The following is a 17,955-nucleotide window of genomic DNA, read 5'->3' as shown; positions in this document are numbered from 1 at the left end:
TGTGTGTGTGTGTGTGTGTGTGTGTGTGTGTGTGTGTGTGTGTGTGTGTGTGTGTGTGTGTGTGTGTGTGTGTGTGTGTGTGTGTGTGTCAAAGTCCACTACCACCTTGTGGCACATGAATATATGAATTCTGCCTCTGAAATGGCTGACAACCACTGCCATTGCTTTGCCCTCCTCTGAGTGCCTAATGTATCTGCATTTGAAACCTCATGTAGTTGACGTTGATCTGGTGGTTCAAATCTCTAGCTACCGGATGAGTGTCAACTACATGAGGTTTCAAATTCAGAGAAAATGTCCCAAAACAAAACCTCTGGCACCATAAGGAAATAAAGAATCAATATGAAATCCGAATCATTTACTGGCAGCGGCTTTTGGCCAGTGTTGTAGTTTCTGATGATGATGATGATGACGATGATGATGATAACGATGATGATAACGACATTGTTTTCTCTCCCCAGGCCCACCGCGACAGGATCAGTGTGATAAAAATCACCAGCACCACCATCATCTCTGCCTCGCACGACCAGACCGTCAAACTGTGGGACAAGATCACCAAGAAGCAGGTACGCACGTTCCGACACAAAATCTGGATTAGGAAGGACTTGGTACGAGAAAGGGATTGATTTTATTTGTATGATGGGCAGTAAATACATAGGAAATGTTTGGTTTGATTTTTCCTTGCTATTACGTTCTCTTTCAGTTTACTCTCTCCATTATATCACCTTTTTGTCTGTCAATAACATTTCTCTCTGTCTCTCTGTCTCTCTCTCTCTCTCTCTACCCCTCTCTCTCTCTCTACCCCCTTCTCTCTCTCTCTCTCTACCCCCTTCTCTCTCTCTCTCTCTCTCTCTCTCGCTCTCGCTCTCGCTCTCGCTCTCTCTCGCTCTCTCTCTCTCTCTCTCGCTCTCTCTCTCTACCCCCTTCTCTCTCTCTCTCTCTCTCTACCCCCTTCTCTCTCTCTCTCTCTCTCTCTACCCCTCTCTCTACCCCTCTCTCTAGGTCGGTATGTTTGTGTGTGGAAGCCCGGTTCAGGTTCTGGAGGTCAGCCCTCTGTGTCCTGGGGAGCTTGTGTGTGGAGATGAGATGGGCAAACTCTACTTCCTACGCTGGAACCAGTGACACAAACGCAAACGCACACACTAACCCTGCCTTATAGTGCTTCAATTTATTAATCAAGTTTAAAGGAGTATGAATATGCAATGCGGCTCAATCAATTTCCTGGCGAGCTTGAATGTAATGGCGTCAATTTTAAGCACTTTTGCTAACATGCTGTGCCTTGTAAACTTTAAAATGTTGTCATTAATATATAGGATTTGCTTTCAAATCACGTAAGGGAAGAACCCTAAATATAACCAGGTGGCATTAAAGGGGTTTTGAATGTCTACAAATGCTTTGCTTTGATTTTGTTTGATTTCAATCTTCAAGAGATCAGAACTATGACCAAAAAAGTGGTGTATATTTAATTTGAAAATGAATAAATCCTGTAAAAACGACTTGTGTTGTATTTTGGTTATGTATCAATCATTCGAATCTTATGTCTCCTTAATGCCAACATTTATCAAAAGTACTTGTGTTAAAACGATCATGTAACCCTGTGAGGTAGGGTAAATATGATTTGATTGAATCTAACACATCAAATCTGCTATGTAAACATCTCTTATCATTTAATGATCTTATGACCTTGTTATCTGTGTACGGCTACTGGATTGCTTCCGCCATGCTCTTAAATGGCCCCATAAATCTTCCTCTGAATAAAATAAATCCAACCAATGGGCACACTAATTGATTTGAATGTTGCGGGGGTTTTGCCAGGCAGCTCATTTCAAATTACAAATGGTTTTATTGACAATTTACCCCAGTGCCAGCAAATAGATGACAGTGATACCTAAAACACCATTCACCCTCCTGCACTGCCACGAACGGGGGTTGTGGCCACGCCCTCTCCTGGGACTCTCAGGTGAACAACTGGTTCGCTCAGAAACTCACAGATCACAGCGAAGGTTAACCAAAGCCCCGTGAAGTCGTGGACGTTTCGGTGGACGAAACTATTGGTTTCCGGACCCATTCCGCATGGGATCTCTCTGAGAACCGAGCCGACGTCAGCCTTTAGAGGAGGTTCAGCGAAGTTTAGAAACAATAACGCGAAACAGGCGGTTTAGCCGTCTCCTTGGGCGTCTGAACATAAGACGCGTTGTGTCGACACAACCAGGATACAACGAAGGCAGAGATGGTAAACTACCACATATGGCATAACATCCTCACGTTTGTCAATTCATGTTTAATTGTCGAGGTGCTTCTGAACGGATTTAGTTGCTGGCAATGCGAGTCGAGCGGTGTTTAGCTGATGAACTCCTTGTTTTTGTAATAATTTCTTGTATTCAACTCTAATTATTTCTGTATTACAGGAGCAGTATGATAATCTGGATTTAGAATGTGAAGAAAGTGTCTCTGTAAGTATTGGAAGGTCTCGACTGGTGTTGTGGGTCTACTGTTTCCTCTGTTTTGTTGTCATCTTACTCTACTTGCTTATTAAATATGTAGAAATTCCCACATTTAATGGCAATAATGCGCAAATTGAACATGCAAGTACCTACCATTTATGACTAATGCACTTTAATGTACATGTTTTTTTAAGTAGCCATTAGTTCCAAGACTGTATTCTATCTCTATGTGCTGTTCCATTAGCCTACTCTGACCATGAGGATAATAGATGGTGCTCTCAGTCATTAGGCTACTGCCTGAACAAGAGATGGGGTACACATTGACTCTAGCTAGGAGACCTTTTAGGCTGCAAAAGGACACAGTAACAATTGTGAGGACACTCGGAAGTGGAAGCCCATGGTCTCAAGGCATTGAAGTGCTAGGGTGACTGCAGCATGTAAATAAAGCAGCAACAACCTTAACCGTTGTGTATACAAAACACTTTGTTCACTCTCATAGTGGTTACAGAACAGTGGAAAAACAGTGCTTTAGGGAAATGAGGCATGGCATGGAAATCGTTTAGATGGGGAACTTTAGTATGTGTGTGAGATAAATAAACTTGAGTGACGGGCAGGATCTCCTGTTTTTAAAGCGGTCGGTGAGCTTGCTATGCATTGGCTGCTCTTAACATATGTTTGAGAAACTCCCTAAAATAGGCCTGGACGTCTTCCGTATTAACCCACTCAACATGCACCCTTAATATCAAAGTCTCAGCGAACGAATGCATGTCTTACAAGATTAAGTCATTACCAGTAGTTTTCTGGTGGCTACAACTCATTAGGCTATTTGTATAAAATATGTTTTTATGAGACCTTTCAAACCTTTTGCATTGTATTATTTTATCCAAGATATCTATTTGCATACCAGGTGGCCTCAAGAATGGGACCCTGCTTGACAAATCTTCCCAGTCTCTTCCCATTCTAAAGTTGTTTGCTTTTTGGCTTTTTTGAGAGGCCATAATAGTATAAAAGCTGACAAACATAACATTCTTCCTCCAGGAAATAGCTGCACGATTTGGTGGAATGCTCAAAAAGTCCTCCAAACGGGAGCCAAAGGTACGTTAGTTTCTAATCAAATTCATGCATTTTATTCTTGAATCGGCAATCATGAATGCTGGTTTAAAAATCTGATTTTAAATATCATTCAACCTTTTTAAAACGTTTTGAGGAAACTTCACTTGAATGTGGCTACTAGATTTCTTTGAGTTTGAGCTAAAATGTTATACATTAAATACATTTAATTCCGTGCTCCCTGTTGTGATTTTGCAGGGCAACTTGGTTGACAGCGAGGGCTCCAACAGCAGTGACGGTCTGAATGATAACACAAAGGTGAGCTATGGAGGAAGCAAAATGCATAGCCAGGCTTTGCTACATTGGTTCACAACTTTTTTGTTGCCTTATGACCCAATATTTAGACCTGAATATCCATTTGAAGAAAAATCAGAAAAACTGCCTAGAATATCAATGAACGCTGATCAGTGAACAAACACAATATTATGGGATAGAATAATGCAGTTTGAGATTGAGAAACTCTGCTTTATAAGTTAATTCAGTAGATGTATTTGGTTGTCTGTATTGGTTGTCATTTTCATAACTTCTGAGTAAAACCGTAAACCATTCTGTACAACTGTCTCAAGGAAAATGTTAAGTGATTTCAATCAGTGACAAATGAATATTGTTTAGGCTTGATTGGATCTTCATGTCTCTGTTGCAGGAAAAAGGGGGCGTGTTTAAAGGAGTTCTGGGGAAAAGCACCAAGTCTGTGAGAGACGAGACACCTGTACAGGTGTGTCTGATTACCTCAAACCGACAGTATTTCTTCTTTGCATTCGTAAAGATAGCATCTTTGTCCTTTGAGTCATTTTATCCAAATAGACTGACCAGAGGGAAATGGATAGCTTAAACAGAATTTTACCTACGTCTTGCCCTTTTCTTTCTTTCATTGACAACACAATTAGCTTAATGTGACCTCCGGAGGTTGCTGGCTAATATAAAAATGCTGCAAAAGGGAGTGTGTGTGGGGGGGTGTCTTTTACAGCCCATTTTAGTATACTATAGGCGCCGTATCAAGTATTAACGGGCAGATATCGTTCTTCCAGGCCAGCCTCCCGGTCCCAAGCCTGGAGCTCTCATCCAGTAGTGACAGCCTCAACAAAAACCCATCCAAGGTGAGCTTACCCTCCCTCTTACTGGCGTGTCCGAGGTTCTTATCTCTTCATTGAGAATGACTCATTTTGTGACCCCTATATCTAGGAGAAAACGGGAGTGTTTGGGGGAATTCTGAAACGAAGCCCAAAACCAGGTCACAGTCGTTCAGAATCCCAGGTACTATACTCATAGTTTGGACGTTGTATATATTTTTTATGACTCTTTGTCATTTGCAAGTGTGGCAAATGTGGCGTTAACAGTGCCAGGGTTGAGGGTTCGATTCTGACCACGGGCCACCCATGCTCAGAATGTGGGCACTCGTGGTATTGTAAGAATCGAAAAAAAATTATAATCGTGCTTATTTGTTTGTAGGACAATTTCTCAATGGACGGGGATTTGAATGGCAGCAGTGACAGTCTGTCAGCGAACAACAACCCAAAGGTGTGTGTGTGTGTGTGTGTGTGTGTGTGTGTGTGTGTGTGTGTGTGTGCACCTGTTTGTAGCAATGCATAATGTTAAAAAGAGATCAGTTTTACATTCTACGGTCGGACATCAATAGCAACGGTCTGTTATTCATAGCAGCGTACTGAAATTGGACAAAGCCGTGTTATTATGCTCGGTCAAGGCAGTTGTTCTATTCTAGGATGGTCAGCATTTCCAGCACGTTCCGTAGCCACAGTCAGACTGTGGGTGGGAGAGGGCAATGATCACAAATGGAGGTTTTGGAGGGTAACACTGCACTCAATGTCATTCAAACTTGCATTTTATTTACATGTGATCCCTCAATCTTTTTCCTCAGGAGAAGGGCAGCAAGTTTGGTGCCGTGTTTAAAAAGTCCAACTGGACCAAAGAAGCTAACAGCGGGTCTCAGGTGAGGGTCACTGTATAGCGGCAGTCCTGTTTCCATGGATACTATGCACACATTCTCGACGATGAATGAATAACAACTCGATGGGAATGTTTTCTGCACAGGGGGACCTGTCTGTTTCCGACGTATCCAGCCAAAAGTCTGGCAGCTCTGATAATCTCTCTGAGGGCAAGGACAGCAAAGTGAGCGCCTACAGATTTGCTTGACCGAACTAATGCAACGGTTAAAATTTTGGTTTAAACGTTTGCAATTGATTATTTCCGCAGGAGAAAGGCGGGATGTTTGGCGGAGTGTTTAAGAAACCAAAGTCCCTGTTCGCCCGGTCCCAGTCGCGGGTAGGTGCCGCCAGTCCACGATGTCAGGGTGCCGTTTGTATTGTGGTGGTTTCAGAGTACGGCCCATTGCCTCCTCCTGGTTCAGTGGATCATCTGCGTTTTGTTTTCTCTGCTTCAGGAGGACCTGACCTCAGATCTGTCCGTCAGCAGTGACAATCTCTCAGAGGGGATTTCCAAGGTAAAAAATGTGTATCGTATTATATTGAGTCAATTACTCAATAAAATGGATTAAAGGCTTTACAACTCTCAAAGCTTACCAACAGTATTTTTTTAACTGTCATCGTTCTTCTAGGCCTGCCTCTCTGACCAGAGCGGTGACCTTTCAGCCAGTAGGGACAGCTTGAACAACAAGAAGTCGTCCAAGGAGAAAACAGGATTTCTCGGGGGCATTCTCAAACAAACCCCTAAACCAGCTCACAGACGGACAGAATCCCAGGTACAACTTTAGGTTACCTAATATATATTCTGCATGACTAGGTTTGACATCGAATAGACCCTTGGTCTTATTCGCCGTCAAATCTTTTAATTAATCAACTGTATTTAATGTTATGGATTATTGAATGAATTAGTTTTTTTTTTAGTTTTTTTAGTTTTTTTTATGTTGTCCAACCCCTAAAATCTCGCTCCTTCGTAACTAAAAACTAAAATATTAAAACAAGACAGTGTTTCCCCCAGAAAATGTCTTAGTCAAGGTGGTCAAGGAGCAGGGGGATTTGAGGGGTCTTCGGTATTACCGCTGCCTTATTTACCTTTTATTTTTTTGTACTTGATGGAAGTATGTTTTCTTTCCCTACGAGAGTTTTGTACTTTGTTATTGCGTAATAATTTTTAAAAAATGTATATACATTGGTAGTCAAGGCGGGGCCCTATTGTAGTTAAGGCTGCCGCCTTAACCATAAAGTGCTGGGGGAAATGCTGCAAGAGGTGTTGTTTCGTAGCTAAGGACAAATGACCAAACCTTGTTGATGTGTTGCAGGATCATCTGTCATTGGATGGAGATTTGAGTAACAGCAATGACAGTTTGTCAGCTGACAACAATAAGGTAAATGTTTGCATGTTTTTAGCTTAGCTTTGTCAGTTAATCAAAAATTACACGATGCATAACAACTTAACTCCCATTTGAACTCTTTTCCTTCAGGAGAAGGGCAGTAAATTTGGCGGAATGTTTAAAGGCTGGACCAAAGGCGCCAACGACCAGTCCCAGGTGTGGTTTTGCCGCGTGGCGTTCTTGTCTCCAGGTTCTTCTTATATTATGCACATACTCTGCATATATTCAATCCAAATGAATATTAACTCGCTGGACATCTTTTCCCCCCCAGGAGGATCTGTCTGCGTCCGGGGAGTTGAAGGGCAGCGTCGATAATCTCTCAGAGGGGAAAGAGGGCAATGTGAGCTCAGCCGAACACATCAGGCTAACAAACTACTGGTTGACAGAAGTCAGAGAAGGTCCCAGATAACATCTGGATCTGTTTCTTTCCTCCAGGAGAAAGGTGGGGTGTTTAGTGGGGTGTTTAAAAAGAACAAGAGAACAAAGTCTCGGGTAAGCAAAAGTATTTATATGTGAACACAAACTCAGCCACCAGTGGTAAACTGTATAAAAGGTTCTGAAAAGGTTTTGAATCAACCCTGTGCAGATTAGCGACTCACTCCTTTAACTCCTCTCCCGAAAGCTTTATTAGTTCGCCAAACGATACAGGAAACACGGCTTAACTACGCCCCTTCAGTTTCATGATCCGGCCCAGGCTCCGTGCCGCCTCTATCCAGAAGTTCTGCTGGAACATGATAAAACTGCTGCATCCGACATTAGTATGATTCAAACTGAGTTGTTTCTATTTCAAACATGTCTCTTCTTCTTCAGGAGGACTTGACCGCAGACTCTGAGCTGCCCGCCAGCGCTGACAAGCTCGCAGAGAAGACTTCTAAGGTATCCCTTCGTGGATTGTGTGTGTGGTTGACGGCTGGTTCAAGCACCCTCACCTGACCCGACTCAGACTGAGCAGGCTCTGGGGCTGGGTGACTGGTGAGGCTGCTTAAACCAGCCATGAACCGCACACACACCACACCCTTGTCCTACTTTGCTCATGTGACACAAAAACAACGAATGAGTCATATTCTTTAACCCCTTGCTTCAGGCGAGTTTCAGGTGTATGTCATGCATATTAATTAATGACATTCAAATAACACCGAGCAGCATTCATTAACGGCGATGGCAAGTTACAGTCTTCCTCTACAGTGCAAACAAATAACAAACGCTGCAAAGAAGGAAATAGATAGAAAGCTTTTATAAAAGTATGAACATCATATAAATACAATATCAAATCTGATAATTATATATAACATGAATAAAAAATGTTTTTGTTGTGCTGTTGGAACTGTGTGTCTGGGAGAATGTGTCATAACCGTCTGCGGTGCTTCTTACCTTCGGCTGTAGGGCGGTGTTATGGGCAAGATCCTGAAGAATCCATTCCAATCCTCAGCCTGGGTAACTCTCGGCCCCGGGGGGGGAACATTTTGTTTTCACGAAGGTCAAACACATAAATTCCATGGCGCACGTGGTTTCTCATGAGGTCAAGTGTTCTGTGTTCCAGCAGGAGAAGAGCGAGCCGCCTGCGGATTCCAGTGACAAGCTGCATACAGAGGAAACCCAAGTCAGAAAGCAGGTAAAGGCAGTCCCCCTTTATCATGACCTCGTGGGATACATGACAAGGCCTCATGGCAACTGCATGTCGCCCAACTCTAGGAGGCCCCGATAGGCTAATGCTCAACATCAAAGTTGTTGTGTTCAGATGTGCTTTCCAACTGCAAGGCGATTTCAGCGTTCAGAGTACTTTATAGTCACTGTGACATGTGGGCTGTTGGTTGGGGGGGGATCATATAGTTTGAGACCTTTACTCTCCAAAGCAGTGCACCCAATTTACCCTCAACTGGCTTTATTGTTTTTATTGATTATTATCTGAATTTGTTCTTCAGTTTTTTGTGTCTATGAAAAAGCATGTCCAACCCCAAAAGTCTCTGTCCCTCAAACCAAAATCAAAAGTATGAAAGGTCAGGACAAAGGACAAATGACCCAACCTTGTTGATGTGTTTCAGGATCGTCTTTCATTGGATGAAGATTTGAGTAACAGCAATGACAGTTTGTCAGCTGACAACACTAAGGTAAATGTTAGCATGGCTCGCTCTCCTTCGCAAGGAAATGAGGAACTGCAGGACATGGAATGTCCAAAGACAAAGCCAGAAAAATTAACACTTTGATACATAGCGACTTAACTCCCATTTGAACTCTTTTCCTTCAGGAGAAGGGCAGTAAATTTGGCGGAATGTTTAAAGGCTGGACCAAAGGCGCCAACGACCAGTCCCAGGTGTGGTTTTGCCGCGTGGCATTCTTGTCTCCAGGTTCTTCTTATATTATGCACATACTCTGCATATATTCAATCCAAATGAATATTAACTCGCTGGACATCGTTTCCCCCCCAGGAGGATCTGTCTGCGTCCGGGGAGTTGAAGGGCAGCGTCGATAATCTCTCAGAGAGGAAAGAGGGCAATGTGAGCGCAGCCGAACACATCAGGCTAACAAACTACTGGTTGACAGAAGTAAGTGAAGGTCCCAGATAACATCTGGATCTGTTTCTTTCCTCCAGGTGAAAGGAGGGATGTTTAGTGGGGTGTTTAAAAAGAACAAGAGGACCAAGTCTCGGGTAAGTGTATTTAACAAACTCCGCTAGCATTAGTAAACTATTATGGATCTGTAAAGGCTTCAGATCAACACCTTGTAGACTAGCCACTGTAGAAATGCACTCATCAAACTCTCCTCCCTCCAAATTAGTTTTCTTCAATAAAATATCTCTGTAAAAAAAAATTGTAAACAAGGCGTGACTACACCCCTTCAATTTCATGATCCGGCCCAGGCTCGGTGCCGTCTCCCCCCAGAAGTTCAGCTAGATCATGCTAGAACTGCTGGAATCAAGTGTTGGTATGAATCAAACTGATAGTCGTTTTTATTTTTTCCTGCTTCAGGAGGACTTGACCGCAGACTCTGAGCTATCGGCCAGCACCGACAAGCTCAGAGAGAAGAGTTCTAAGGTATCCCTTCGTGGATTGTGTGTGTGGTTGACGGCTGGTTCAAGCATCCTCACCTGACCCGACTCAGACTGAACAGGCTCTGGGGCTGGGTGACTGGTGAGGCTGCTTAAACCAGCCATGAACCGGGCCGGTTTGAATAGTTTGATCCCTTTTGCTATCTAAAGCAGTGAAGCAGTTTTAAGATAAAAAGGAACAAATAGTACTACATATGTTTATACTTATACAATTACCCGTTACTGATAATATTAATGAATAGTAGTATTTATTGTTTATTTGTAGTATATACCATTAAATTCATATTATCCCACTTTTAGTTTGTTTATTTTGTATTACTACAGTAACACTCACATTACTTAAATTTTAGATTTTTACTAATTCTAATAATGTAACCTATGATATTTGTTTGGGTGCATCTTGCAGGAGAACGGCTCAAGCTCTGATAGTGAAGAGGAAACTACAGACCCTCAATCTGGTCACAAACAGGTTTGTAACCCTACCTTCTCTCTCCAAAAAATAACAAGTACCAGTGTTCCAGGTACTGCTTAGAATATTGTTTGTCCCCATGGGCCTTATTCAGCTGGCGGCCATCTTGGTTACATTCCACATTCCGTTCACCCAACCAGGTAGCTTTTAGAGCCAAGATGGCAGCTAGGGGAATAAGGCCCAATTCAACCCCATTGTTTGATTTCAGAATAAGCTCACAGGTGCCATGATGAACCTCAATCCGTTCTACTTCGCCAACAAGGTGGGTAACCTGCTTGTTGTGGTCGCTGTTGTTGATGTTGTTGCTTCTGTTGTTGCTGTTGATGTTATTATTGGTTAGCTAAAATGATAGGACACCAAACAGTACAAAACAGTTTCCTCTTTTGACAGCACTACAAACACCCTGGGTCTGATGAGGAGCCGGCCGCTGACGAGAAGACCTCCAGCAGCAAACAGGTGTGTGTGTGTTGCGGACATTCTAGAAGTTTCCATAGTGTCAGCTGTTGTATTTACAAATATTGTTTTTATTTATTTGAAAGATAATAACCTAACCTTTTTAAATGTATTATTTTCATGTATGAAATAAAGAATAAACATTTATTAGGATAATAGCATAATATTAGTCTTTACATATTTTACATTACATATAAAGTCAAGTGTAATTTGTATGTAATAAAATGTAGGCATTAGTTCATTGTCAGGCCCACAGACCTACTAGGAAGTGAGTTTATATCATGGCGAGGGCACACTCCCACTAGCCAACCACAAGATTTGGAAGGTGGAGTCCGGGGCTGTGTCAGCGGTTTGAGTTGTTGAGGGAAACCTTCCTTTGTGTTCCACCTATTTCTGAATCCTAATAAGAAAAGAAGAAACTATACACACAAAAGGCTTCACAAAATACTTTTGAATATCACCAAAACAATGTACTGATTCCCTTGTAGAGCTCCGTGGCGGGTGCCATGGCGATGATGAATCCGTTCCGTTCGGCAACTAAAGTAAACACTGTTGGTGTATTAGTCTGTTGGTGTATGAGGGTTAATAACGTTCAAGGTTTTACAAAAGGGTGGTTCCCTCTTTTCACGCTCAATAGTGTGGTGGTGCTTCCTTGCTACTAAAGCACTGGTCAGTGTTGGATTCTTTTTTCCGGTGGTTGTGAAATCAAACAGAAAGTGACATGGACCAGGCATCTAGTGGTCGTCGTCGCCGCGGGGGCTAACAGTTGGGTAACACAATGTGTCCTCTGTGCAGAAGGACATCGGCCAAGCAGAGAACGACAGGGAAGTGGAACAGCAAGGAGAAGAGAAATCAAAACTGGTCAGTCTATTATTTGCATTGTTTGCATCATAGGTGACTCACTCTCCCCCTCTCACTCTCACACCCAGTGACATTGCGACAGAAAGCCTCCCTCTGCACTGAACTTTCTGATTTTGGACCCACTGAGCCACCGTAGCTGCTCACTCAGCCACTGTGTGTAACCCAGCTGTCGTGATTTGTCTTGTCGGCTCACAGGTCAAGAGCAGTCCCTACCCCCGGGAGAGAATGGACCGATCCGGAGCGCAGTCCGGCCCCGTGAAACCAGCCAAGGAGGTAGGAACACAGCCCGCAGACAGACGGGCAGACAGACAGGCAGACAGACAGGCAGACAGACAGGCAGACAGACAGGCAGACAGACAGACAGACAGACAGACACTATCAGTAAGGACAAACGTTGTTTGTTTTGAGTAGCTTCACTTTTATTGAGGGCTCCCTCTGACACACTTGCTATTTATTGGGTTCTTTTGAAATTCAAATACTTTACCGTCCCTCATGCGTCCATTTAAGCAGGCAAAACTCAAGACAACATACAATACCAATCATACACATAGTCCTGTAGACATAAGACAGCATACAATATCAATCATACACATAGACCTATAAAAATCAAGTAAATATTTAACTCACTCACCCACAGACATACTGTCTATATCAACAGCTGTCATTTGAAATATCCGTCCCTATCTATCTCTTGTCCATTTCACTGTTAGATCTGTTTTGTTTTAAGTAAAACTCTTTTTTTTATGTTTTCCTATTCAGAATCAATCAGATGATGAGGTTCTGACCGAACGTGAAGAAGGAAGCTCTGTCGGCGGACAGGGCGTCAAACCGTCGGACACCAAAGCAGTGAGTCATTCTCATTGCTGCTGCAAACCGGACGCTACTTTTTCATAATTTATAGTACGTTTTCTAACAAGATATGGTTGTCCAGGTGCGCTGGAAACCATTTCACGTGCCGCCACGACTCTGACCACTGCTACAGCTTCTACTTCGCTGTATCGCTTCTATTCCAATGACATGCAAATGGATGTTAGGCTCTCTGACGTATTGCTTGGGAGTTTTTTTTTTGGCTTGTCAAAATACATGCTTCCCTTGTGTTTATTGAACCTTCTGTGATTCGGTCAGGTGACCCCGGATTACATTGGGAGATGCATTGTTGTCATGTGATCTATTTATTTTCAGGCCAACGGGAAAAAACCAAAGCGCCACAATCCGTTTATGCCACGTGTTTCTGACCAGGTACGTTTCACCCCATTTGTTCATTCTTTCTGAAATTTTTGCCGGGTCTTTTATTCTTTATAAACGTATTGAGAAGAACAGCACTGAACAAATCAGCAACCTCTCAGTTTCCGTTGCAGCGTGGGTCATGCGATCACTCGCATGACCCATAACGGTTATAATTGGTGCCGGGTGACGTCACTCTACCGTGTCCACTGACTGTCGGCTAACTTTCACCAAGAGAACCGCACCTAAAGAGCATCTAAAAACCCCACCTAAAAAGATTCTAAAAACCCCACCTAAAAAGCGTCTAAAAAGACAACTTTGGCATCCACACCCCGTGGATGATAATGTTTTCTTTTTAGGTGTGGTTGTCTTTAAGTCATATACAAGGAATGCACCACGGTGTCTCCTCTCTCTCCTAGGCCCCATCGGACGATGAAGGCCTGAACGAAGACGAGCCCTTGAACACAGAAGAGGGGAATGCAGTGGAGGAAGGCAACGGCCAGGAAGTGGCGGTGTGTACTGGAACCTCTCGCTCCATAACATTGCACACACCTCCTAACCTCATTATTTGGAGACTGGAGAGTTTTGTCATCGTTTAGGAAAAATAGTTTCCATGATGACAACAAGTAAATCCATCCATAAGTAGCATGTCTGTTGATGTTTGCAAACGTATTTCATTGCTCTGCTGTCAACCTTGACATTAACGCATTCTGTCCCGCCCTCATCCGTGTCTAAGTGTACTTCCATTGGCTAATAATTGTCCAGCTGTGTTGGATTGGTCGTTCTTTCACAGAGCTTCACAGAGTTGAGAGTTTCAAATCATCTGGCTGAATATTCATGAGATAGGGTGTTGTGATGAACAGTATATTACAATGAATCTTGTTGTGATAGTTTCAAGTGCCCATCACAAATATGACTAACATGGTCCTTCACAGCAATACCTCTCATGTAAGAAATGCAATCTCTTTTTTGCCTGTTGCCTTCAGACCAAACCCAAGAAAACAAAGAAACACAATCCCTTCCTACCCCGGGTCAAGGTAAGACTCATGAGACGTCTGTGTTTGAGTTAACTCTTCAAAACCAACCCATTTCTGACTTGTGATCAACATTGTGTGTGTGTGTGTGTGTGTGTGTGTGTGTGTGTGTGTGTGTGTGTGTGTGTGTGTCTTTAGGTTCGACCAAAGAAGAAACCACAGGAGGAGGCTACAGCAGCTGACAATGCGCCTGGGGTAGGGAAAACGTCATATGACAAAAAAACCTTATCGCTCCGTCTTTGTGTGCAACGGGAAATACCTGCCCTGTGTTTAGTTTGAAGCAGTAACCCAACCCCCTATTGTCATTCTTCTGTGGAACGAAATGGTGTATGGGGGAGGGGTGTCTGTGTCATACACAGACTGATGAACCACTTTTACCCTTTTCTTTTTGTACATGAATGATATATTTGCACACATTGTGTGACATCCAGAGCCATCCAAGTAGCTTAGATACAGATCCTTCGCCACATGCTGAAGATCTGGAGGTTAGGGGAAGTAAGCCAAGCTCAATGACTCTAGTGACGCTGTGTCTTGCTACTTTGCATGCTGTGCACAGGATTCCTAAGTATGCGTCTAGGTAGTCCCTGTAGCTGTTGGATGTACACACACGCACGCACGCACGCACACGCAATTACATATGCAGACACACACTAACTATTGACACGCGCGCACACACACACCTTCGTGAGCCTTGGCACTAACTTGGATCCTACTTTTCTGTAGCGTCTGGCCGCTCCCTGAAAACCGATCACGCTGTGGCATCAGACGTCAACCTTCCAGCATTGTCCTCTTAGAGACAATCAGTCACTGTGTTTCCCACCAGTCTTGTTCTGCCTCAAGTTTCTCCACACCCTCCTCTGCTTTTGTACAAAATAAATACACAAAAGCTGGCCTTATGTTGGAGCTAAAACTTTTACTCTTTATCTCTTTCAACTTTCTATTTTTCTCTCTTTCTCTTACAATACACTTAACCCAAATCTGATATACTATTAAATATATATAATATTGTAAATACTGGGAAGGAAAATAAATCTCAATCACAATATTTTATGAAAATTAATATTTTTTTCGTCATTTTTGTCGTTAGAATGAAAGGTCTCTGTTTGACCGCCTGGAAGACTTCCGGATCGGTCCAGACGAATCGAATGATCAGGTGTGTGATGGGAACGTGTCAGAAATATGAATTTGTGTCTTTGGAAACTATGGGACGAGGTTTTCTGAGGTTATCTGAGTTATACAGTAGTGATATAGTTGATGTAGTTCTGTAGTTCAGACAGTTGATCTTTGCCTTCTCTTAAAGGATGTGGAGGGTCTCATGGAGTGGTGGAGCACGGTGGAACGTAAGACACACACACACACACACACACACACACACACACACACACACACACACACACACACACACACACACACACACACACACACACACACACACACACACACACACACACACACACACACATTAAAAATCATAACATAGGTGTCTTTTCTCTGCTGTGTTTATTCAGAATGGGAGGACATGCCTAAAGAGGATGACATGACGGAGAAGGAAGAAGCCAAGTAAGACAGGACTCGTGTGTGCGCGTGTGTGTGTGCGTGCGTGTGCGTGTGTGTGTGTGGTAGGGCTCCCTAATCCCTAATGGGAACGACAATAAACGCTACATTATCGATAGGAATTGTTTGTCTGTAGAAGTCTATAGTTTGAGGAGACTGCTGCAGATCCTTTCATAGGAAAATAATGGATTGTTTTTTAAATCCATTGTTTTCCTCTTCAGTCATCCATACCATTTTAAGACCGATCTTTAGCTCTCTCTGATACACTGACCACTAGGGCCGGTGCTCAGACTAGACCGCCCCTCTGCGCATCACCATGACGACCGTGACCGCGCTCTCCCCGCAGGGCGTTCGCGCTGACGGCGGAGAAGGTCCAGAGGGGCATCCGGGTGTTCAACAAGCTGTTCACGGAGCGCGCCGAGAGCTTGTGGCAGCACGTCCTGGACCTCAACGCCATCGCCGACAACCTGGACCGCTTCAACAAGAAGACCAAGATCGCCCAGATCACGGGCGGCTCCACCAGCGCGCTGGGTGGCGTGGCCACCATCGCCGGCCTGGCCCTGGCGCCCGTCACCTTCGGGACGTCCCTGATCGTCACGGCGGTGGGGCTGGGCGTCGCCACGGCGGGCGGCCTCACCTCGGCGGGCGCCGGCATCTCCAACCAGGTCAACAACTCGCTGGACCGCAAGAAGGTGGAGAAGATCGTGGAGGACTACCAGGAGAAGATGGCCGACATCAACAAGTGCATGACCTTCATCAAGCAGGGCATCGAGAACCTGCGCAAGTTCGACCTGCTCAAGATGCGCAAGCACGCCTACAACCGCGACTTCCCGGCGCTGAACAACATCTACGAGGACGGCGCCATGCTGGGCAAGGCCATCCTGATCAACGCCAACGAGATCATGCGCGTGGTGCAGATCGCCAACGTGGCGGGCAGCACGGCCGCCCGGGCGGTGCAGATCGCCAGCATGGCCACGGGCGTCCTCACCGGCCTGTTCGTGGGCATGGACATCTACTTTGTGGCCAAGGATTCCAAGGAGCTGAAGAAGGGCGCCAAGTCGGAGTTCGCCGCCAAGATCCGGGAGGTGGCGGTGCAGCTTCACGAGGGCCTGGTGGAGCTGAACGGGATCCGGGACGAGCTGCAGTCCACCACCAGCCACGAGGACCCCGAGGCCGTCCTGCACCTGACCAAACCCAAGGAGGAGGAGGAGAAACCGGAGGCATGGGAGAAGAAACCGGACGAGGATTCGGAAGAAGATGAAATCGACCGGATCAAAAAGGCGATCAAAAAGGACTACGAGAGCCGGGAATATGTTTGACTTTCCAGAACTTCCCGAAGCTCACATTATTATATAAACGTATGCATTTAAGTTCTTCTAGTCAGGGATTTTCATTAGGACACTTTAAACGTTTTAATGAGCATCGTTTTGAAGTGGGTTTTACTTTTAGGTGGTTTAACACTCAAACCTGCTCGCCTTGTGAAGATATGCCAATAATACTGTCATCGAGCTGAGGCCGGATATGCAATAAGAAGATGAGTAGCTAGCTCTGGAGCCTTGCCTTATTGGGACTTTGTTCAAGCCTTAATTGTTTTGATAATTGTTTATGGAAATTGAACATTCTTTTTTTTTTTAAATATGGACTATGAAAATATGTTTTATACTTTGTGACGTAAGGTTTCGACTTTGACCTTGTATGCTGCTAACTACTTTGCAAAGAAATTACTTTTAACGGGTCTATGGGTATCTAGTTTGTATTTTATTCACAAACCTCTAATGGAGTATTTGTACTGGATGTAGCGCCTTCATTATTTATGTATTTGATATATTTATAATAAAACGTGAACATATTAATAATTCTATTCTGTTGGTGTCAAAACTGCTATGCAAGACAATCATCCATGCTTGATACGAAGGACAAATGAGTCTCAGTATCTATGATGGTACCTCCCTGTATTCACTCCAAAACAAACTTCAACACTGTGCACCTTTTCTAAACACTGTACAGAACATAAAAGATACAAGACAATGAAAAGACAGAAACTCCCAGTAGTTCCTTCACGGATGATTTCGCTGATTCCCCTTCATGAACTCCTACCCCTTTTTTCTGTCGTGATACAATTTGAAAACGAGACCAGCCTGTTAAAAAACGTGTTATATTGTGCTTGAGCAGTACCTTTTAATGAAGTAGTACTTATGATTATTAACAATAACAATCGAAATATCCATTATCTATATCATTGTCATTGAGGACTGCATTAAACTATTTTGTCGTTTAATGTTAAACTCGTGAAAGCTCACTGTCTGTAATGTATGTATTGTTGTTGTCTCCAGGAATAAAAAACAATATCTATGGTGTTTAATGTGTCAAATGAAGCCGTACTGGTTTGAACGCTGCACACAGTCCACCAAGCAACATATTTACTTCTTACTGTT

General features: G+C 43.7%; 2 protein-coding genes across 9 annotated transcripts in view; both read left to right on the top strand.

Moving 5' to 3' along the window:
* Positions 1 to 1,478, top strand: part of tep1 (telomerase-associated protein 1) — a 34,739-nt gene extending 33,261 nt beyond the window's left edge. For all 5 annotated transcript variants that reach the window (XM_079751019.1, XM_079751020.1, XM_079751017.1 and 2 more), the window contains 2 exons: positions 459 to 563; positions 1,000 to 1,478. In XM_079751019.1, coding sequence (XP_079607145.1) covers positions 459 to 563; positions 1,000 to 1,119 — 225 coding nt within the window. In that variant the 3' untranslated portion in view covers positions 1,120 to 1,478. The remainder of the gene's footprint in view (positions 1 to 458; positions 564 to 999) is intronic.
* A 509-nt stretch (positions 1,479 to 1,987) lies between these two features.
* Positions 1,988 to 17,868, top strand: apol1 (apolipoprotein L, 1). Of its 4 annotated transcripts, none has more exons than XM_079751026.1 (40): positions 1,988 to 2,230; positions 2,406 to 2,450; positions 3,480 to 3,536; positions 3,750 to 3,809; positions 4,195 to 4,266; positions 4,580 to 4,648; positions 4,734 to 4,805; positions 5,001 to 5,069; positions 5,428 to 5,499; positions 5,601 to 5,678; positions 5,763 to 5,831; positions 5,950 to 6,009; positions 6,124 to 6,267; positions 6,808 to 6,873; positions 6,970 to 7,035; positions 7,151 to 7,219; positions 7,315 to 7,371; positions 7,690 to 7,755; positions 8,263 to 8,313; positions 8,423 to 8,491; positions 8,922 to 8,987; positions 9,125 to 9,190; positions 9,306 to 9,374; positions 9,470 to 9,526; positions 9,846 to 9,911; positions 10,332 to 10,394; positions 10,603 to 10,656; positions 10,785 to 10,850; positions 11,336 to 11,389; positions 11,643 to 11,708; positions 11,904 to 11,981; positions 12,468 to 12,554; positions 12,891 to 12,947; positions 13,352 to 13,444; positions 13,919 to 13,969; positions 14,105 to 14,161; positions 15,054 to 15,119; positions 15,267 to 15,306; positions 15,475 to 15,526; positions 15,867 to 17,868. In XM_079751026.1, exons 1-40 carry the CDS (start codon positions 2,228 to 2,230, stop codon positions 16,837 to 16,839), a joined length of 3,495 nt encoding a protein of 1,164 aa, XP_079607152.1. In that variant the 5' UTR covers positions 1,988 to 2,227; the 3' UTR covers positions 16,840 to 17,868. The 4 variants fall into 4 exon arrangements, with proteins under 4 accessions (XP_079607152.1, XP_079607151.1, XP_079607153.1 ...); XM_079751025.1 differs by having other exon boundaries at positions 8,420 to 8,491; XM_079751027.1 differs by lacking the exon at positions 11,336 to 11,389 and having other exon boundaries at positions 8,420 to 8,491.
* Positions 17,869 to 17,955: the final 87 nt, after the last annotated feature.

Source organism: Pollachius pollachius (assembly GCF_949987615.1).
Source record: "Pollachius pollachius genome assembly, chromosome: 14".
Classification (NCBI taxonomy): domain Eukaryota; kingdom Metazoa; phylum Chordata; class Actinopteri; order Gadiformes; family Gadidae; genus Pollachius; species Pollachius pollachius.
This window is presented reverse-complemented; position numbering and strand designations above follow the sequence as displayed.

Excerpts from the sequence above, each read along its gene's own strand:
- apol1 (XM_079751025.1), top strand. Across the intron at positions 10,851-11,335 it reads AGACCTCCAGCAGCAAACAG|AGCTCCGTGGCGGGTGCCAT; the intron begins GTGTGTGTGTGT and ends ATTCCCTTGTAG. Across the intron at positions 15,307-15,474 it reads GTGGTGGAGCACGGTGGAAC|AATGGGAGGACATGCCTAAA; the intron begins GTAAGACACACA and ends GTGTTTATTCAG.